Source organism: Meleagris gallopavo, chromosome 1, assembly GCF_905368555.1.
Source record: "Meleagris gallopavo chromosome 1, MGAL_WU_HG_1.1, whole genome shotgun sequence".
Lineage (NCBI taxonomy): Eukaryota > Metazoa > Chordata > Aves > Galliformes > Phasianidae > Meleagris > Meleagris gallopavo.
This window is the reverse complement of record NC_139404.1, coordinates 20139518-20161718: the sequence shown is the minus strand read 5'-3', so window position 1 is coordinate 20161718 and position 22201 is coordinate 20139518. Positions and strand designations below refer to the sequence as shown.

At 40.2% G+C, this 22201-nt stretch overlaps 1 protein-coding gene across 4 annotated transcripts in view; it reads left to right on the top strand.

The window, feature by feature from the left end:
- Nucleotides 1-22201, top strand: part of PLXNB2 (plexin B2) — a 249335-nt gene that overhangs the window by 177777 nt on the left and 49357 nt on the right. For all 4 annotated transcript variants that reach the window (XM_085218291.1, XM_085218311.1, XM_085218302.1 and 1 more), the window contains 9 exons: nt 3168-3268; nt 5447-5573; nt 7364-7514; nt 9850-9964; nt 10611-10713; nt 11179-11280; nt 15865-15957; nt 17122-17203; nt 21486-21658. In XM_085218291.1, the coding sequence (XP_085074417.1) occupies nt 3168-3268; nt 5447-5573; nt 7364-7514; nt 9850-9964; nt 10611-10713; nt 11179-11280; nt 15865-15957; nt 17122-17203; nt 21486-21658 (1047 nt within the window). The remainder of the gene's footprint in view (nt 1-3167; nt 3269-5446; nt 5574-7363; nt 7515-9849; nt 9965-10610; nt 10714-11178; nt 11281-15864; nt 15958-17121; nt 17204-21485; nt 21659-22201) is intronic.

The following is a 22201-nucleotide window of genomic DNA, read 5'->3' as shown; positions in this document are numbered from 1 at the left end:
TCCAACCCCTTCCATTCTGAGATTCTGTGAATACTTCAGGACTTGGGATGCTAGTAGCTGACACAGCAGTGTTGTCATATCTTTAAAGAAGCCAAGAGCTTTCACAGGTCTTGCTGTCAAAAGGTAAGAAGCAATGGAGAGACTTAAAGCTTTGGGAAACACTTCTAGCTTCTGCCTAGAGCTGTACTGCTGCAGAAGGGATGGTCAAACTGCTACAAAAGTAACAGGCAGTCTCTTCTTGGTTCACCTTCTCCAAGCTGGAACAGTGGAGATTTTTGAAGGGAAAAAAAAAGCAAGAATGAAAGGTGAAGGTGGGAGGGATGCCACTCATAGCTGCAACCTGCTCATGGCACTTCCCTATGTGGTCACTCACACTCATGGTCCAGCAGCTCTCCAGGAGAAGTGACAGACTGCCACCACTGCAGCACTGATGGGGACGCTCAGTGGGACATGGGAAATGCCCCGGCAGCAGTAACACAGGGAGAATTCTGATGGCTGTGGAAGGAGAGTACTGGGGAAATGGTGGGGGAAGCATATTCCTACAGGTTACTGCCATTTTTTTGAGTATTTGGTACTTCAGATTTGGAACAGAACTTCAAACTTCAACAGTCTACATGAGGCTGCACCGCTGGCACCTCATGGGACACCAACACATTGCTTCAGCCCTGACGTCCCCAGCAGGATGTGCCCTGAGCAGCGTGAGCACTGGGGCACCCTTGAAGCAAGGCAGGTTTCCTGGTGATAGTCAGCTTGAAATAGAGAATTTAGGAAGGCTGCTAATAATTCCATCTCTACAAAATGTTTAAATTTAGAGTGCAGAAAATTTCTCCCAAATAAAGTATTTCAGTTTAATCTTGTCTTAGTGGCTCTCATAGACACATCAGTTTCTAAATAATGGGAATAATAATTTTCTTTTACAAAACCTGTTCAGCTTAAATGTGAATAACTAAACTTGGGAGCTCTGTCACGGCATTACATTACTGTCATCTCCAGGAGTTAATTACAGTGAGCAGTCCCACCCACTTTGAAAGCCAGATAGAGGAGAACGGAGGCCTTCAGAGCTGGAAGAAATGAAGTGACAGAAGTGAGGGGGGAAGAATAAATGCTGAAACATGCTCTGCTGTTTTCAGAACAGCTGCAAGTTGTGGGAAAAGATGTACCAGAACCCTGCCCTGGGAGTTAGAATGGTTTGCAGTTATTTAAAAGGAGGTAAACAATGAAGTGCACAATTGCTGTGCTGCTGTGCATGCTGAACACTGACCTGCCTGGCAGATGCAGCACTTGCCACCCAAGTGATGCGATGGGTGATAATGTGATGCAGCCTTTAAAAATAAATTAGATGGTGACAAAATATAGGGAAGAGTAATACAGAGGTTAAGATCGCAGTGAGAATCCAGCTCTTGCTTTCCTGTTTCATTTCTTCCCTCTCTCCTCCCTTTCCCCCTCCCTCCTTTTACCAAGCAGTGGATGGCTCAGAGCAGATGCTTTCAAAAGTCAGTTCCTTCCTTCTTATCCTTCTCCTGGAGCTGGGCAGGGGTCAGGAGAGCCCATTGAAGCTGGAAAGGACTGCACCACTCCTTCCATATTCAGTGTAGGTCATTAAAAGTAAACAGAAGTGGGAGGATCTTGGATTCCTTCTGATATGTCTCATATCAGCAGTAAAACTGAAGCCTGTGGCAGTCACCATTCTCACCACTTTCTGTGCTTGCTATGGCTTTTACCTCTCTCTCTGGTTAAAAGTGCCAATTAGAAAAACCCTAAAATCTCTAAATTCTCTGTGTTTTGAAGCTGTCTGTAAGCCGAGCTGCTATTTTTTCTGTAAAAAACCTTTCAGTTTATGTAAAACTTGTAGAGATGGCCAATCTCTGGAGCTTGTATCTGCTTGCCAGAATTATGAAACAGACACTTTGTCATAAAAAAAGCCATTCACTGGATATTAAATTACTCACAAGAGGGGAGCTGGTTAGAGAAGCGGTGTGCCAGTAACTCAGCTCGGGGTAGGAAGAAGCGTGTGGAAGAAAAAGAGAATACTGAAGAGATAAGCCTATGTAGTAGTAAATGCATGAAAGCTACCAAATGTTGATGTTTTCCTTAACTGAGTCACCAAATCCCAGAACTGTAGGGGCTGGAAGAGACCTTTGGTGATCATCAAGTACATCTGCCCTGCCTGAGTCAGGTTGAACTCTCCTAATGTGAAATGAGGCCAGATTCATACTTGCAAAGTAGTTTTGTAACTGCCAGTGGGTTTAAATGAGAGGATTAGGTTAAAAAAGAAAAAAGAAAAGCTTACATCACTCTTCATAGGTAAAACATGGTCCTTAACAGTCTGGGAGGAGAATGTCCCTTCCCCTCTTGCACAATGCAACAGCATAATTAAAAGTGCTGTTTATGTGCCATCTCATTTTTCTGGGCATTAAAGAAAGACCAAATTGTTTATTCTCACCCCCAAAGGAAATCAAAACCAGAAGCCACGTATTTACAGGGAGTCTGAGAACTGGCGGTGCTGCTTCCTGCCACAGTTATTTCCATTCTCTGTTGTAAAGACTGCATGGCAGCAGGGTTATGCATGGAGAAGTGCAGCCCTGCAAGCACCAGGGCCCTCTGAGATTTTCAGACTTCCTGCAGTGCCTTCTGACTAAAAGTGCCACTTGTGGTTACATTTCCAAAGGATTTCAACCTTGTGCTAATAACAGGGGGAGGATATTGTACGTACAACTGATCTAGCTAGTGCTACGTTAACTTGCAGGAAGAATCTGCCCTGCAGTAGCTGTTTCTTGGGTTGGAAGAGATGTTCTCACATTTCTGTTCTGCAGCAGCTGCTGAAATGCACATATCCAGAAGTAACTTAACCTAACTGCAGGAACTGAACAGCTTTTTAAGATTTTCTCATGATTCTTGATTATGGCAATGAATTCTGCTAGTTTGGAGAGAGACTAGAGAACACTGGAGTGAAGAAGAGCAGGAAAGTATGTGAATTTGAGCTTTAAATCATGACCAGGGGGTTAACCAGGCTCCTTTTTAAAAAACCAAATTGCGCCCTGAACGTAGTTATGAGGGGTCTTCTCCTGCAATGGGCAGCAGCGTTGTGCAATCCTATCCATAAGCTTTTCAGTCTCCTTGTGCCTTCCTCAGACACGTGACGGTTTGTCTTGCTGTTGGCTCCCCAGGTGCATCGCCTTCCTGTACAGCAGTGCCACAAATACTCAGACTGTGAGAAATGCACGCAGGCCCAGGACCCGTACTGCGGCTGGTGTGTGAGGGAGGGCAGGTGAGTCCCACAGGGGTTCTGCAGATGTGGGCAGTGGAAGTGCTGGAGGAGGCCTCGAGATGTGGCATATGCCTTCTGTTACTGCTTTGCGTAGCGATTCCAGTTCTTTGTACTCAGACTCTCAGTTCTGATAGGGATTGAATTTTATCACACAGACATTAGTATCAATCTTCCATGCACACAAATAAGTCCCTGTTCGCTTCTGCAGATTTCATTAGTTTGGGAAAATATATATGCTTCTGCTGGTACTGAAAATCATTATACATCTTGCAACTGCAAGTTTTATGGCTCTCTGAACCATGCAGTCAGATGTTCTCCCAGAAGTTAAGAGCGCTACCTATTTAAAATCCTGAAAATATAGTATTTATTTTAAGTAGAGATGCAAAACATAATAAAAGAGCGTAAAGGAAGAAATTGCTAATGTCTGAAGATAAAGTATATAGATAAGAGGCTGTTTGTTGATAAATGTTAGCTATGGAGACATGTAGATACACCAGGCTCTCACCTCATTGCATGAGGGCAGAACCTGGCCTTTGGCTGACTTGTCTGCAGAGGTTATCTGAATTAATATTCAAACATATGCAAACTAGAACAATTCTGGATGTCTCTTCTTTACATTGTGCATTGATTGGAGTGGTGAGAGGCAAACATAGTCCTACAGCTCTCTTTTTGACTACTAAGTTAATTAACCCCTTGGCATGAGCAGTTGGGAATTCATGGTTCTAAGTACTTGCTGTTGGAACAAAGGGGCTATTTAATTATAGCATGCAGATGAATTTCAGGCTTCCAGCTTCCTGCATGAAAATGTGAACTCTCACATTAAGTTACCTAACAGGCCGTTGTGCAGCATAATGTGAAGCACTGCAAAGAAACTTATGTATTTATACACATTTATGCAATATTCTGTAATAACTCTTCAAGACCAGGCTTCAGCTTCAGTGGATGAAACCTGGGGATTTGGAACACGCAACTCAAACTCCTCCTGGCTACTCAGAGTTGAAGGCCGTGTCATATATCATACAGGAAGCAATTTCCCCTAGATTTCCCTTCAGGTTTCTGATACAACCGCTGACCTCAATAACTTGAAGAATTAATGATCTCTGAGAACAAGCAAACGTGAATTTTTGCATTTGGTAGTATTTCTCCCAGTAGAAATAGAGGCACATGATTTCTAATGTTTTTCTCACCTGCACCAAGTTCTGTCTCATCTTCACATGCAGCGCTTAATTGTGTATTAAGGGACATGTTATATGAATGTAGACTTTGTATGTAAATGATATCCTTAGGGTAGTGCTGGCAGAACTGTTCAGCAACTGTACTGTACTAAGGCCCCTGATGAGTTAATAGACTTCTGTTACAACAGCCAGAGATATTACAGAGTTTTCTCACAAGCATCGCACAGGATGAAAAGAATATGCATGAAACTGTCCCCCAGCACACGTTCTAACAAGCTTTTGTAGCCACATATGCAGATTCTGTCCTGCAGCACCTCTGCTTTACATCCTTTCTGTAGGGGAGCTAAGAAAATCTCCCAGGATCTTTGGTGAGGCTGCACAGCCACTGATGTCTTCCTGAGATGGTAAGGGTGCCCTTGCAGAGAGAGATCTTAAACAGTGGCAGGAGTTAATGAAGCCCTTCACCAAGAAAGCGGCATTTCTCTTGTGCTGAGATTCCACAGGAGCTCTCGTGTGCCCCAGGCAGCACTGCTCTATCACATTTCTGCCCTCACGAGTCAGGTGTCTTATTGCTGCCAACACATGGGTGTCATCCTTGACCTACAGAAAGGTGGTGCCCACTCCTCCAGGAGTTTGGTACATGTTAAAATGAAGATTAATCAGCCTACTTTCAGGAAATGGGGCAATGGCTCCATTCTCTTTTTGATGCTGCGTTAAATATTATTAGGTGTTCATACGTTTGAGTGGAGTAATCCTATACATTGTGCAACATGTGTTGTCTCCCTACTTGCTTTCCATATCTCAAACATGGTCAGTACTTACGCCATCACTTATTCATTTAATAGATCTCTGATAGCAACCTAAATAGTCAATATTAAAGCAAATTTCCAGTCATCTTTTACTGCAGTTTCAGTCTCTAGTCCCTGAATTGTTGTTTAGTTCAGAGAAAGCAGAGTCCAGCTATAATATTGCTTTACTTCTTGTTTTGTTCCCATTTTATCAGGTGCACAAAGAGGGCAGACTGTGAAATGGCTGATAAGGAGAACGACTGGCTCTGGAGTCCAAGTGGTACATGTATGACTATCATCAGTGCAGACCCTCAAAACATGAGTCGTAGAGCCCCTGCTAAGGTATGACAAGAAAATCCTTTCCCTGCATGTTCTTAAAGCACATTGATGTGACTACAAAGCAAATTAATGTCTGTTTTTCTTTAGGCATGGTGATAGCAAGAAATATAAAGTTTTTGAGGTATCTCAACCTTTCAGATTTCTCACAGTGCTCTTTTCTTGCCTTTTCTTCTTGCAGGCTGTAGTTAATGTTTTCTTCTAAGAAATGCTCCTTTTAACCTTCTCTGTAAACCACAGTGATGTATTATAATGGATGACAAAGCACTTAGAGCTATCTGAATATTATGAAAGTGTTGCACAATATTGTATAGCCTATAAAAGATAATTGATAGGGGAGATTTCATGTTGCCCTTGCATCCTCTTTCAGCGTACTTGAGCATAAACTTGAGTAAGTAGTGAAGGCATAAGCTGTTTCTTTAAAATCCGGCAGTGGATTTGTCCACACAGCAAAATTTGTCTACATACGTGGAGAAGTTAAATTCGGCTTGCAAAACTGCTACGTGGTGACAAAATGAAGCATTTGGAGAGTGACCAGTATGTCATATCTTGCTTTGATTTCAAGTGCAGCATGCTGGTGCAGACTGAGGATGTACTAGTTGTGCTCAACAAGTAAAATCAGGTTAATTTTGAGTGAAGTTACTAAATGGCTTTTGATCTCTCTTAATCAGAAAGAAAGAGACTTCACTTTGGGTTAGTTTAATTTCATTCCTAAATGATGTAAGCAGCATTGTGTTAAGGTTGTCTCTACGCTGAGAAAAAGTGTCATTAGAATGTACATAGCCTCGTTAAAATCCACACCTTCTCTTAGTTCAGATCTTGTCAACTTGTTGTTGACAAGACTTTGGTGCCTCATATAGGCCAAAATATCAGGCCATATCAGGCCAAAATATCTAAACAACAAAAACAAAGCCAACTTCAAATGAGCATCTACATACAACCTGTAATATTGCACCATCTTCTCCTCGTAGTAACTTTTACTCACCAAAAAATATTGCAGCTTATAACATAGCGGACCAGTTTCAGTGAGAAAGGAACCATCCTCATTTCTACTGGAAACACAAAATGTAAAAAACCTAAACTGTAGAATTAACATACCTGAAACATTGAATCAAGGGCAGCATCTAAAATCTCATTTCATTTTCTTTTTCCTGCCTTGCTAAGTTTTCCCACTTTATTTTGCCTTTAGTTTGTCACATGCATACTGTATTGATGATTTCTTTAGGAAGATTAAGATCTCATCACCACTCTCTTAGAAATTCTTTTTCAGTAGTAGTGATAAATGTCAGGGTTTGGGGTTTTTTTTTGCATGTACACTGAGTCTTGAGAAAGCCACTTTTATCTGCTCAACCCTTTCAAACTCCAGCTTTTCCAGTTCATCCAGCCTTGGTTTATTTGCTGGCTAATAACACCTAAGTTAATGTAATTTTCATAAAGTTCAAGACTTACTTAAGTCTTAAACTACTCTGTTTATTGAACTGGATGCTGAATACAAGAACAAAAGGCTGGGCTGGGCTTGTATCTAGAGACATTTTCGTTTTGATCTAGTGCACTGATAAGGGAGGAGTTTTCTGTACCATTTTTATTCAGCATAGACCGATAGACTGGAAAAGTGGCAGAAAAATAAGAAGAAAAGAAATAAAAATTGAAAAGGAGAACCACTTTGTGCTTTAGCCAAAATATCACCCTTAGCTGGAAAAAAAAACAGCTGAAAATTCTGTGGCCATAAGCCTTGCTTCTTCAATATTCTTCAAATATTCTTTCACATATTTTACCTGTTGAAAATTTGTTTGCAGGTGAAACTGACAGTTAGTCCATTGCCTACTTTGAGCACTAGTGACAAACTTTGGTGTACCTTTGGTGAAACAAGCCATCGTGCTCAATTAAATGAAGGAGTTATTATCTGTGACCCGCCTGATATGATTCCTCCAACACCGAAAGGTCAAGGTAAAGAAATATTGCTACCTGCCATGCATAAGAAAGGAAAGAACATAAACCACTGCTTCTAATGTGATCCTCTTATACGAACTGAATGCACTTTTTTTTTTTCCTCTTCCAGTCCCTTGACTCATGTAATCTATTGTTGATCTTTGTCCATTCAAACATTAATTTTAAAAAGAGAAAGTTTTACTCAAAATTTTTCCATTGCTGTTTTTTTCAAGCTGTGCCATTCCCACCAAAATGTTCAGCAAAATTGATCTAACTGATACTGCCCACAGAAGCTGCATCATGCCACTACACCTCCCCAAAACTTGGGGTTTCTTGGTTTCTTGAAGTCACCATTTCAGTGATATTTCTACCAGGAGCAGAGGGATTCTGTGTCCTAAACAAGCAAAATTCAGCTATTCTAATCTTACTCTAATCAAACTGAGATATGAGGCTGGAAGAGCAGCACAATATGAAGATGTGTTGTTTTAGTTTTGCTATACTCGACTATATTTCAGTAACTAGTCTTCTGATCCATGTCAGAAGGTTGTCCTTTCCATCATAAAGCCTTCTGGCCCTTCCACTGCATGCCCTCCATCTTCTGCAGTAGTGAAAGACCAGTGGAAAAATACATGATCATATTCTTAAGGGCTGTACCACCGTTCTGAACCACTGATATACACTTATGGTCTTTTGCCAAACATAATTCTTGTGCTATTTCCTAAATAGTGCTTTATTTGAGCCTTAAGTTCATACATCCTGATACATAAACACATAGAATAAAACTGGCAACACAGCCTTCGTTGTTAATTGATCAAATTTAAACAACTAAAAAAATGTTCTTGCACATTGTATAGAGGTACCCCTTAGGATTACCTTCTCATATGTATCAGAACTTCCCAAGAGTGTGGTACTTGGAAGTACATTTTAAGACAAGCTTAAATTCTCTTCAAGCTGAAGCTGGTCAAAATCCAGTTTTAATTGCACAACATGTAATGATGTTAAAATCTCTCAAGTTTTAAAATAGCTGGGCTATGTCAAGGTATCAGATTATGCGAAGTGTTAAAACAGCACTACTTTATTTAGGGCCAATTCACATTCCCTAAATATTTTGAAAAGTAGGACATAAAGAGACCGGGTTGATAAATATGACAGCTTGACATCTTCCAGCATAAAATGTAAGACTAGAAGCCTGTCTGAAATGGCATGAGAGTAACCAAGTCGTCTAGAAATAATATACTTTCCTGAGTTTTTCCCACAGTGACCAATCTGAAAGGATATTCAAAAATAATATCAAGATGTTCAGAAGGGTGGCAGACACTTTGCAGAATGCAGGCAGTTATTAACACAGGCAGCTTGTGACAGAAAGTCCAGACCCATCCACTTACTATTTAGAAGCCCTACAGAGTTTGGAATGGCCTTGATTACTGTAGCAGTATCCCATTTCCAAGGGAATGGGATATTTCTAGAAAGGAATGATGTTTTATTGCAGCCCCATTGTTAGAAAATCCTCCGGCATTTCTACCAGTCTGAAATATTTAATGGGACCTAGTGCAGGCAAAAGTGACTTCCAGTAATTCTGCTCATGGTCTTTCAAGAACCTCTTCAAGGAAAGCAGAGTTTGAAACTGCCCAATTGCTTGTGAAATAGCTTGTCACAAGGGCATAATGATTTCTGCAAAAGGCATCTTAAGCAGCTTCACCACAGAAAACACCAGTTTCCAAAGATAAATTTTACTCTCTTAGTTCAGTAATGATCCAGATGAGAAGTACATTTGTGGGGAAATCCTGTATAGCAAACTGAGATCACAAGTGCCTATGGTAGCTTTGTGTTGAGGGCATTGTTGAGCGTTAACCACAAAGACCACTTGTTTTAATTCACATGACAATGACAGTTTTAATCCACAAATGAAACAAGTAATTTTATATGATGACATATTCGTATGTAAGATAATGTTTGATTTTATATGACTGTCCTCATGCCAGTTTTCATCTGTGTTCAATTACCCTTTCATTCATTTTTTCTTACTCTTTCAGACTCTAAAATTCTAGTATGGTGATAGCAACACTGAGAAACACTTCCATAAGTAAAGCTATTCTGTAATTTTACTTCTTCCATTTATCCTATCTCTGCTTTTCTTCTGAAAACCATTTGCTCAAAAAATTGTAGAGTTTAAAAAGACAAAGCAAAGCTCAAATATAATAGGTCATGAGATCTAAAGCATCAACTGTATAGTTAAATATTTGCCTGCACTGTAAATAATAAAAGTATTATTGTATCATTCTGCTCAAGAGCTAAAGAATTCAACAACCACTTATATATTTTTTTTTGCCTTTTTATTTTTCTTTTGTGATAGATCACGTTTCGGTTCCATTACAGTTAACCTTTGGAGAGAACAAGATATTTTTTGCATCACATACTTACCCTTTTTATGACTGTGAAGAAGCAATGAATCTTTATGAAAACCAGCCGTAAGTATTTCAAATTTCTAACTGAGATGTTGAGATCCTGTGACATCGTGCTTCAGGTTACTAATTAAGTCTTCGGCACTCAGAATTTTTCAGTATCCAAACTCTTTATCTTACACTTTAATGAGGGATCCAGTTAAAGGGCAGTTCATTGGGTTGCTATTTTTGGTAGTTGCTATTGTACTTGTAGGTAAGCTCTGTGGATGTCTACTTACTGCATGTTGCCACAAGTGTTAGATTGGAGCTTTGGGTTATGGTACATTCAAATGTGATGGTCAAAGATGACTCTGCCACTATCATCTTCCTCACTTGAGATGTTACTGCCCCAGAACAGACACAGCCAACTCAAACTCCACATTTTTAACTCAATATATGAAGGTTTATAAAGATCATTTCTGTTTTCCTTGGACTCAATCTTAAAGTTTGTGAGATGCTACGGTTTTCCAATCCTTACTTATATTTCTGAAAAAAAAATAGCTTTCTGTGGTTCTCAAACTGTTCCTAGTATAAATTTTTCAGCTTAATATAGTAAGGACACTGTAGCAGATTGATCTACTCTCCATGAGTAAAGATGGAATTTAATTTACTTTTTTTGTCAGTGGGGGAAGAAGCCTGACAGTTTGTCATGACTATCATGTTATATTTGTAGATGCTATTCTTGTGCAAGCAATAGATGGAATTGCCAGTGGGACTGGAAGAAACATATCTGTGAAGAGTCTTCTTCAGCACAGGATGTGATCAAACAAAATATGGTAATGTTTAAAAATAAAATTATTGGGCTTTTATTAGAAAATTTCAATATATTCTTTGCTTTTTCTCTCACATCCATTGGCTGAAATAGGATCTAAAAGTGAGTCTAAAGTTAACTCCAGAAGTGTAAGATTTTTTTTTAGTGACAGTGTGGGGGTGGGAATTTAAGGGTGTGATTGAGGAGGGGCATTGTGACTGAATAACTCCTGAAAGGATATTTTTGTTCCTTTTACTTTGCTTCAATGGGAGGAACAAGATTTCAAGGCTGGGAAAGATAATCACCCACGGCTTTGACATATGCTGTAGTCATTTTTAGCATGTCTAATTTGAAAGGGTGTAATCAAATCTGTCACTGTATTTTAAGCACAAAGTTATTTAGAACAATCATCCCATTGTCCGAAGGCCATTGGAGCTTGTTGTGATAAGACTTTTGTTTTGAATAATGGATAAAATGTTTATCTCCCCAGGAAGAAGAATGCCCACAGTTTCTGAACCCTAACCCATCAATAATACCTATGGAGTACCGAACAACAGTGCATTTTGAGGGAAGACATCTAGCTTATTATCAGGTAAGCGGATTAATTCAAAGCTAGCTGTCATTTGTATTCTACTTTAATTCCAGCCACACCCACTCTTCAGGCATTAGGTTCTGCTTTCCTGGGTGTTCTTGCTCATAATTCTTGTTAAAGAAGGAAAAGAGCTACACATTAAATTTGACATAACGTTGGTTACTGTCTCTAAATGTGGAGTCCCACAAAAACAGAATCACAACAAGGCAAAATATTGTAAATAGTATATATGAATTTTATTTTAAAGAACATAAAGTGGACCTCCTGAAACGCCTTGAGAATTATTTTTCAACTAATGAGAGGAATTTTAAGAAGTCTGCTTTTTTTCATATTGCTTCCTAATTAAATGCTTGCTTTTTGGTATTCTAAAATAGCTCTACTTGGTGTGCTTAATTCTCTCTTCACTTTTTAAACAAACAGAAAAAAAAACAACACAGAAATTGCATGATTTTTAGTTTGGAGAAAACCATCTTTTGTTATTATTTTTTAACCATCAAAGCAAACGAGCAGGTATTGTCCAAGTGTAGCAAAGATTTCTCTTTCTTAGTACCTCCTTCCAGAAAGTCAATTGCAAAGCCAAGCAGCTAGTATGACTCTGAGATTTTAATTGTTTTATCACCTGGGTATGCTGAATACATAGAAGTTAGCATTTGTCTGATAAAAGCAAGGCTTAAAAACTTCTTTTGGTGATAGCTCAAGTATTGTTCTTAGTTTCTGCTGTTTGTTTCTCTGTTTAAATACAATTAATGGTAGATTTGTTGCCTTGTATCAATTACTTAAACCATAAGCCATCGTTCAGCTAAAGAAGACTCATGCTTTTTGACTTTTTTCTTTTTACCTTGCCAAATTTAAGTGCTGAATAGCTTACAAAATCCTTCCATCACTTCTGCTATGCCTGCCAAGGGAAGGAAAAAGGTAAACAGGTCAGAAGTATGATAGCAATATAAGAAGTGTGGTCAGAGAAAGTTAGAAGGCAAACCATAAATGCTACAGTCATATCAAAACCATGTTTGTATAAGATGTTATACAATCATATGTTCAAAAGTAAATATTTTTGCCCAAAGATATTAAAATAAATGTAAAGGGGAAAAAAAAAAAAGTGGATTTTATCTGTTTTCTGTGATGGCTGGCACTGGTCACTGGCAGGATGTCTGACTGGGTGAAATGAATCTGACCTGACTCAGGCTGCTTGGAAGAAGTGAGACACAAGACTTTGCTGCAGTATTTAAATAAAAAATGGAAACACTGTAGAAAATTCACTCCAGGTTCTGTTGTTAAGCACTGTGAGGAGCTGACAAACTGGTTTCTGCAGAAGAGGGAAAGCTTTCTCTGATCCCTTCACATAAGTGGAAGAGTCCATTCTCTCTTAAGAACAAATTCAGGGCAGATGCAGAATCTAGATGTACCAAATTTACCTTTTAGAAGACTCTTTTCCTCCAAGGAAGCGAAACAGCAGAAGGAACCTTCTATGCTAATCTCATTCACCTTGTTTATCATTCTGTGAATAAACACCTCAATCTTTCTGAACTACTGCTAGTAGAGAAAAGCGGGAAAAAAAGCCTCCTCCCTTTTTTTAGTGGTATCAATTACGGTTAACAAAGCCAAACACACAGAGTGGCTTTGAATGCTTTGTCATAGTGTAGCAATATTTAACAGTTTGCCTACAGAACAGACCAGCATGCATTTATTTAACTGGGATCCGAAAAGGCTTGTATGGAATTCAAGTCTCTCTAAGAAGTCAGATGAATGCATAGGCCCTAGTTTGGAGAGACAGTGAAGAAAAATGCGTGTCAAGTGATGTCAGAATAGTTCTTCTTAGGTGAGAGGTTAATGAAAACACCTTCTCTGTCATGGGGTAGCTCGTGTATCCCAGTACAGAGGTGCATTTTTACGGCAGAATTGTAATTCCTTCAGTGCCAGAAGTTAAAAAGGCACACACAGTGCTTTAGGTCTGTATGCACAAAGCTCTAAGAACATGTGAAAATACACAAATAAATGAAATAGTTGTAATTATGGAGGAGGCACTCATTCCTATGCAGTCATATCATACTACCTGAAGCAGTAAGTTAGATTACTGAAAGTTATTTTGAGTAATGGCATAACCTACACTCAACATGGGGTAACTTCTCATGGAAGACAGGGTGGCTCAGAAGAAACATATGGACAGATCTCTTAGACATTGGCCCTCAGCCCAAGTACAAATTAGAATGTGGCTTCTCACACAGAATAATTTTGTCATAGGATGTCCTGGGCATTACAGGTGGCAGTCACACAGCCATGAACCCATTTAAGAACTTTATTGATTAGAATATTGGTATATATCCATTTTTCTTATTTTATTTGCCTACATTTTTGCTTAGAAAATGGTGATCAGCAAAAATAAATGTTCTGTTTTTACTTTGAACAACTAGCTCTATTATCTTAGTTTAATCTGTGCTTTGTTTAAAAGAGCATGCACAGCCACAGTATATTATTATACTAATAATGACTAAGTGCACTAGGCAACATCATTTATCTAAGCATCTCCATGAATGCAGATTGGTGGTTAAGGTCAGGGTAGAAGAATAAGTCCACAGTTTTTGTATAATCCTCTTAACTTGGTAACACTTATACTACAATAAATAAATCTCCTTGTGAGAGTCTTTGCTGGAAGCAAATAGACTAAAAGATGAGAAGCTGTTGACTATTTTTCTGACCCTCCTTCCTCTAAAAGAATTCCAGTAGGAAGCAGAAGTAAATCCAATCTGTCCTTTTGCTCTTGGGAGTAGCCACATTCAGAGCAAGCGGCTGAGAAAGGCACTGAAGGGAAGTTTAACACTGATCAATTTATTGCTTGCAACTTCTGAGAGACATTCTCCAGCTGAATCCTTGGAAGATTGGTATGGTAGGAGAGATAGATGTACCAGCAACAAGATAAACACAGTAGCCCACCAAGATTTTAGTTATAAGTAACTTCCCATTTGGATTTGTCTTTCTCATGAGTGTCTGATGTATAAATCACTTATTGGTGTTTGTTATGTTATCTCTTCTACACCCAGACTGCTGAGTAGAGCTCTGGGCCTTCTGCTGTAGAGACCAGCATGGCAGCTCAATTTCAGTTCTCTCCAGGTGGCAGCCATCACGCACACCGAGGTCTGATCCTCTCCCAACACAACCTGTTAAACATGCAGGAAAGCTTCCGCAGCAGCAGCAGCAGAATTTGACCACTTTTGAAATGTAAAACAGGGACAGTGGGGCATCATTCTTCAAAAAAGATGTTTGTAAGGTGATTTAACGCTTGGAGGATGTGAAAGAGAATGAGCTCTAAAAATTGCAGAAAAGATCTTTGTGAGCTCAGCAGCTTGTTTTCTGTATGCAGGTTCTGAGAAGGAAGAAGTAAAAGGTCTGTATCCCTCTGTACATAAACCTCTGAGAGATTGGAGGCAGGCCCTTTGGCTAGCTGAGCACATGTTATTCCTCAGTCCCAAACCTTGATGGGCTCTTCTGTCCACTGCCCAACATGTCACACCGAAGGCGGAATAAAAGGGGCTTCCACTGCACTACTTAGACAAATCTGATCTGTGAGCTCCCAGTGATGCAGCATTAAAGATATATTTATTATCCTCATATACAAGGTTTTGATGACATCAGTAGCAGATTTAGTAACCCTCAGAGCAGGAAAGAGAGATCAAGTTACTGAGTATTTTTTTGAAGTACTCTGAGATGTGACTGAAAGTGGGGCCTAAAAAGCATTAGGGATGAAGGTGGTCTTGTATTCCTGTGGTCTCTGTTGGTCTTCACCAACAACACTTTCTAAAAACATCCTTGCCATTTGTTTCTTATATATAATGTGGTTATTCTGGCAAAGCTATACAGGCAGCTGTGCTGTGAGCCAGGATGGGAGGCTGACCCAGCACAGGAGCAGTGCCATGGTTTGCTTTTTAGTTGGCTCAGTCCCTTGTTTGAGAACTGCGCTGCTGAGATTTGTGTGTGCTGCTTAGGTGCTGCAGCTTAGGGGCAGGAATCAATGGCTTTTTTGAGATACAGGGTGAAGAGACGAGAAGAAAGCTTGTAGGAGGCATGAATACTCTTAAACTGGTGCTACCATCAAAGACTGTCTTGTGAGAACACAGCTAGAGTCTTGGTGAAGCAATAGAAACAAAGCCAGCAAAGTCTGAGGGATTTTCGTTCCCATTTGCTGTCTAATTCTTGCCTTCCTCCTATGCCTGTAATCCCACAGAGAAAACCTTAAAGGGCAGAACTCAAGCAGTTCCACTAATGACACATCTGATGTGTGAAGCCATCCAGCTTTCACGTGTCTTGGCTTTTTCTTCATGCTCTCTGAAAGCGAGTGCTAGATATGTTGTTGCTTGATTTGAACCTCTCCATGCTTGCACCTTAAGGGAATGCTGGAGGGGTGCAGATGGCAGCATATTGCACTGGCTGGACTTTTAGCTAGCTTGGCTTTCAGGTGATGACTTTAACTGGTTAGCTTTTTCCATTTGATTTTATTACTTCCAGTGCTGGACAATATATTGCCTGGTAGTATGTTACTGCACTTGGTGAAGCTGTAAAAACTGAAAGCTGAACTTTTCTCTTCCACAGGATGAAATATTTGTGGTTGGAAACAGCCAATTTGAATTTGAAGCTCCTGTTGAGGTAGCCGAGGAAGGAGGATTTTCATTCATGAGTAAAGAGGTAAATGCAAAAATGTGATTTGCTTACCAAATATATGCTGTTTTCGTAGACCTGTTTCAGTATGTGTGTGTCTTGAAGTATGTTGCAGTGTTTTCCCTCAGAAGAGAAATTCATCAGTGTTGGAGATTCTCCTTTGGTAGTAGCAGCCAAAAACAGGAGCTTTGGCTCAGAGTTCCCAGGGTCTCCCCTTAAAGTCCTGGATCATTTTGCTGTATTTCTGTATTGATGGATTCATTGTATCGCCCCTGGAGGAATCTGGGGCCATTATTCTTTTATTCTCCACTTTTAATGCAATCTGGTGAAACCATTGAGATAAAAGATGAGAATTTCAGAGCTTTCCCTCTCCACACACCAATTAATTATCTTTCCCATAGCACAGATTTTACATCTGTAAAAAATGGAATGGTAGCAGTATGCCGTTGTTTGGCTTACTTAATGTCCATGCATCTTTCTCTCTGGTTTATTTTACAGAGAAAGAAAATAGCATTCAAAAAAAGTCTACTGAGTTCAAAGCTAAACTCACAAATGTGACGCCGACTTTAACCTTATCAGCTTGCTGAGAGAGTGGTTTTGAGAACTAATTAACATTTACGCAGCATTTGAGTCGAGCACAAATAATTTCTTTTATGTAGTCATATTTTCTTTGCTGTTTTTCTCTCCCACCTGTTGTTATTGCTGCTGTCTTTCAGCCTCAGCAGAAGCCCGTGTCTTGGAGCATGTAAACCATGTGCCTTGGCTATAATGAGGGGGCTGCACTGCAAAAGATGCAAGAGGTTTCCTCTCTGTGTGGTGCAAGCCTGCCGTGGCCACAGAAATAATGGGACCAGATGGTGTGGGAAGGGAGAACTCAGCAGGGTCCGCAGCTATATTTACTGACACCGAACAGTACCCTTGCTGCTAGGATACCTATAACCCAGTGTAAATTAAATTAATGAAAACTAGGCATTCAGATATTGCTCTCCCTTGGTACTTGAAAATTCTGAATGTGAAGGATTAGGCTCATTAAAACATTTTTTCTATAAATATATTGGGCCAAGGTGAAAAAAAAAGACCATATGGTTTTGGATAGCTTCTTAAACCTTCGCTGCTCTGACTATTAAGCATCTCAGAAGGTATGAAATTTGCTTTGCAAAATTAATATCTCCATAATATCATCTTTTTCAGTTCTCCTATAGTGCAAATGAAACCTTAAAACTTAAGTTATCCATAAGAGCAAACAAGGTTAAGATTGACAGCAAACTGATGGGTAAGTACAAAATATGGGGGTTGGGGGTGGTTAATTACAGTAAACAGGAATCTTTTTATAGTTTTGGATTTGTGGATAAGAATGTTACATTTCCAGGTTTTAGTGGTGAAATAATCAAATCTGACAGATCAAAAGTTATTAATACTAAATTCATGAATTCATGAATTAAATATCAGTGTTTTATATATTAAAGGCCATTTTAAAGATGTTGCCAGGATTCTCAAGTTTGAAGTTGCTCTGAAAGACAATCCTAAGCAAAACTTCACAGTTCAAGCATATTTTAGTGGTTTGTTTTCTAAACAGCCATTTTCCTCCCCCAGCCTCCAAAAGCTGCAATGAACTTTCTCCCTCCGTTAACAGAGGGACGATTTTCCTTACTGCCACTCATCTGGACTTCACCTGAAGTCTGCACCTGCAGCTGTCTCAGCTCCTGAGCAGCAGACTCGGCAGCCTTTGTGTCTGCTGGCAGTCAGCAAGACGCATAAACACTCCGTGTGCTTCCATCTCATTTCTTTATTCATTTATTTCTATGGCAACAACAAAAAAAGTTTATTTAGTATATAGCACAAATAAAGACTTGGTCTCTGATATAGATTGCTTATTACTTTATTTTTACTTCTTTCAACCTACAGCAGTTATGTCTGTGGGTTTAGTCTGGAGCTGAGGTGAGAATGCTCCATTAAAATCAGTGGAGCAGTGCCTGCTGGGACCTGCCTGGCATGTCTTTGGACCAATGTTTTAGGGCATGATCTTGGAAAAACAGCGAGGCAACACTCTTATTACTAGTTGTGTGAGGAGTCAGCATTGGGAAAACTAACACTACTCCTCAAGTAATTTTCTCTACAGATTAAATCTGAAGACCATGTTTTTCCATCTGAACAATATTTAAATTGATCCACTGTCACGTTGGCAGCAAAGAAGTATGTTTTCAGATTTTCCCTATGGCTTTGTGTGCAGTGATGAAAACACTTAAAAGAGGACCTGGGATGCACATTATGGGGAAGTCATGCTGCAGTCTCAGTGTCTTCATTTCCATTCTAAAGGCTGTGGTGTTTAAAATTGTGGAATTTTGACCAAATGTTCCCAACATCTTTTTCCCAGTCTGGGAAAAAAGGAAAAACAAAACCACAGAATAAAGGCAGTAGCTAAATTATTAAGGAAAGTTATCATTCAAATCAAAATATAGAATCCTTGCATGAGAGGAATTGAAAAATTATCAACAAATGTCTCATCTCTTTTTATTATGAAAGATTTTTGTATCCAACTTCTCTCTTGCTTTAAAATTTCCTGGCCGGATGAAATCCAGAGCATCGTATTTTTTATGCGTCTTGAAAAGAATTGACTTTGGGTATATGATCGCTGCTGAGAAGCACCTTTGAACCTGCCAGTCAAAGCACCTTCCTTTGTATGACACTTAGCGAATACTAAGTTACGACAGCGCTTTTACATCTTGTGCAGTCAGGGGTGCTGAACAGTACGAAATCCAATATAGCTCTTTTATCCTTTGTCCTTTTTATCAATGATTTCACAGCTGGTATCTCAAGGTGATGGATAAGAGTCTGAATCTAATGAGTGGCTTGCTGCTGGTACATTTAATGAGCTGATCAGTGAACAAGGGGATGTTTAATGCTTTAAGGCCATAGCTTTTTCGGATGCATTTATGCAATGGGATGTGAGGGATGTCAAGACACTGCAGCACTAACATTGTTTACAGGAGGATGGGACAAAAATCTCTCTCCAGCCAAAGAAAGACAACAAAGTGATGCTGTAGGCGTACTGTCCTGCTCTGCCAGGTGGCCGTGCATTGGTGTGGGTGGATAATGTGGGGTTTAAGAAGGCATGGGGAAGAAGAGATTTGTTTGACAATATTAGCTGCTCAAGTTCCTATGCTGTAGCAGCCTTTCTGAGGGCTGCATGAAGGAAGCAAGCTGGTGCCTGGCCATGAGGAAACTTCCTTGCTGCTGACTGTGCTGTTTCTTCTGTCAGTAGCACATAGTCAACATAGTAGAGCTGTCAGTCTGGTGCTTTTCCTCATCACTATCTTCACATCCAACATATAGAGTGAAGAGTTAACACTAATCATTGAAAATTCTTGCCTGGCTTCTATTTGTTAATGCATTGATTCCACACTGATGCACTCAACGTATGAAGCAAATGGTGCTGCTCCTACTTTGCACTCAACCTTTCCTTGTAAATTCAAGAGAGGGGCTGAATCAAATGCATGCTTTTTCTCATCAGTTCATTGTTGCTAATGTCAAAGTCTTTGCATACACATCCAAGGATGTCTCATCTGAGTGCGTCCTGGCGGAGCTGCTTGATATCAAGTGAATAGGCAGATTAGATATAAGAAGGGTTAAAAGCAGCCTTCATTGTTGCATTAACTCTTCATTGTAATGGAAAGAATAAAAATATGTTATTCTAATAGAGACTACAGCTGTGAGACTGAACACAGTTGTTGTTTGTTTTTTTTTTTTTAATATGCAGCATTTAGAGAAAGACTGCCCTTATGAGGTTGCATGCTCTCATACAAATGGTAGAGAGACTGCAGTGATATTTTAGATATCTGTAATAATTGTTCAGACCTAGCAGTGGGAATAAGGACTCTGCTGGAAAATAATGGAAAACCACCATTCTCATTTTACTTCTTCATTTCAGTAGGAATCTGACATGGCAGCCTCTTGGAATTAGATGTTAAAAGCTGCTGCTGCTTCTGCTGTTATCTAGGAGGACATCACACGCATTGAAACATCAGTGACTGGAGGGTGGGTTTGCTGGTGTCCTTTCTGGAGTCCTGCTACTCTGAGAGTAGAAGCCTTCTTTAAATGGACATCTCTGAAGGCTTTTACCACATGCAATCTCCAAGGGATTATCCCAGTCTCTCCTGCCCACTGGTCTCCTCTATCTATGTCAGTTTGTTTACTGCATCTTTAAGGATGGTCCTCCTTGGGGAAAAAACCAATGTCACTAAGGGTACCATTTCTTGAGACTTAATGAGCTTAAACAGCTAATGGCCACTGGGAAGGGGAGATGCTGATTCTCTGTCATGTACTCCCCACTCCCATCTGTGCACACATTTAACACTTGAAAGAGCACAGGAGGAAACCTGGATAGTTTTCTGCTCCTCTGCTAGGTTAAGCTGATTTACAAAAAGACTCAACAGGTGCCAGAGCCTTGGTGACAGAGGGTGAAGCTGTATGGCCAGAAAAATAGGGCAGCCGAAGGGTAGGCATAAGCAAGGATGGGATAAGCAGGGATGAAGGGAAAGCATAAAAGAAGAGATCAAGAAGCTCCCCTCTTTGTGATAACCAGCTCACCTGCCCAGGGAAGCACAGCACTCACGCTCTGAATAATCTGTGCCACATGCATGCTTTCCCCAGAGAAATGTGTGGCATCTCTTCAGTCTGTTTCTTCTGGGCTAGCTCTCAAGCGCATCTCCAAATGTTTTTTCGCAAAGCCAGGCTTTCCTTATGGTGCTGAACCACCAGCTACATCTCAAATCTTTGCATCCATTTGGAAAAACTGCTTTTGTTCAGTGACTGCATCATATTAGAGATGGACAGGTGCCAAAATAAGCTTATTGTCTGGGGCAGCTGGTGCTTGGTTCGCCAGTACACGACTGTCGGACCTGATCTCCTGGTTCAGAAGAACTGGGATTAAAGCCCACTGCAGAAGGAATAAGGCATGTGTCAGAGTAGCAACTCCAGGCAAAGAGAGGCAAAAGCAAGACAATGGAGAAGAAGGGAGGTATAACTAGGAGAAAGGATGATGTTTCATTAAGTGCTGACCTTCTATTTCATTGAGGCTTTCATGATGATTTTGGAAAGGCCCATATGTCCTGGAAACAGCTAACAAGGGTGGATCTCTTCCTATAAATACACAACTGTCTGGGTCCTATGCCAGCTGTGTCTGTCCCAGTGACACCATGGGAGTTTGTGGCCTTCAATCTCTGGCTGCTGGTGCTCCATCAGGACCTGCCTTTGGAGCTGGTCTTTGAGCTGCTATATAGCCAGATTCACTGAGGATGCTCAAAGAAAAGATTTTGTGCTTAAGTGTTTTGACAAAGCCTGAGTGACCAAAACTGTTTGGGTTCTTCTTTATCATGTACTTTGTACTCTGCATATGGGTAGTTGTGAGGGTTTTCTGTCCAGCAATAAACAAGGTTTTCTTCCAGCAGCATTCACAGTGTGCACCTTCTTCACAGGACTGAGCTAAGCAATGGAGGGCTTGTACATAGCATTTTTTTTAGGGTAGTGTCTAAGTACATTTACCATCTCTATTTCAGTGACCCTGTACAATTGCTCCTATGGACGCAGTGACTGCAGTTTGTGTCTTGCTGCCCATGAAGACTACAAGTGTGTCTGGTGTGAAGAGGATGGCAAGCCAAGCAAGTGTGTGTATGAGAAGCTGTGTCGTGCTCCTCCCACCACCACGTGTCCTTATCCAGAAATTACTCGCGTAAGATTGCTTTTTTTTCCTCCTTAGCAGTGCATTGTTTTTCATCAGAAAGCATCTAAGCAAACTTTTACTGAAACCCGATGCACCCTGAGGCTGTAAAACTTGAATGTGAGAAGTTGGAGAGTCCAGATGTACAGCCCGTAGTGAGCTTTGTTCCACTTGGTGAACCAGCAGCCAAAGCAAGAAGCAATATACTCTCCTTTACTTCCAACAGTTGCTTTTTCAGTAACAAGCCAAATGCTGTGTTTCTGGGCATCGTTCCCTAGAAAACATTCTAGGTACTTCAACTGAGCACATCTAAATTACCGTGACAGTGGCATCAGTACATTGAAATCCACACACACCGTTTGATAAGAACATATCCCAGCCATCACAAAATGCCATGATACAGCAGATGCTGAGTCATAATGGGGATATTTCATTCAAAACTTTTGTTAGGTTAAGTTTGAACAAAATATCTGGAAACAGCTACAGACGCTGCCGAGTCCTTTTTCAGCTACTTTATTTACGCACTGAGTGCAAAGGGATGGCCATGGATGAAGG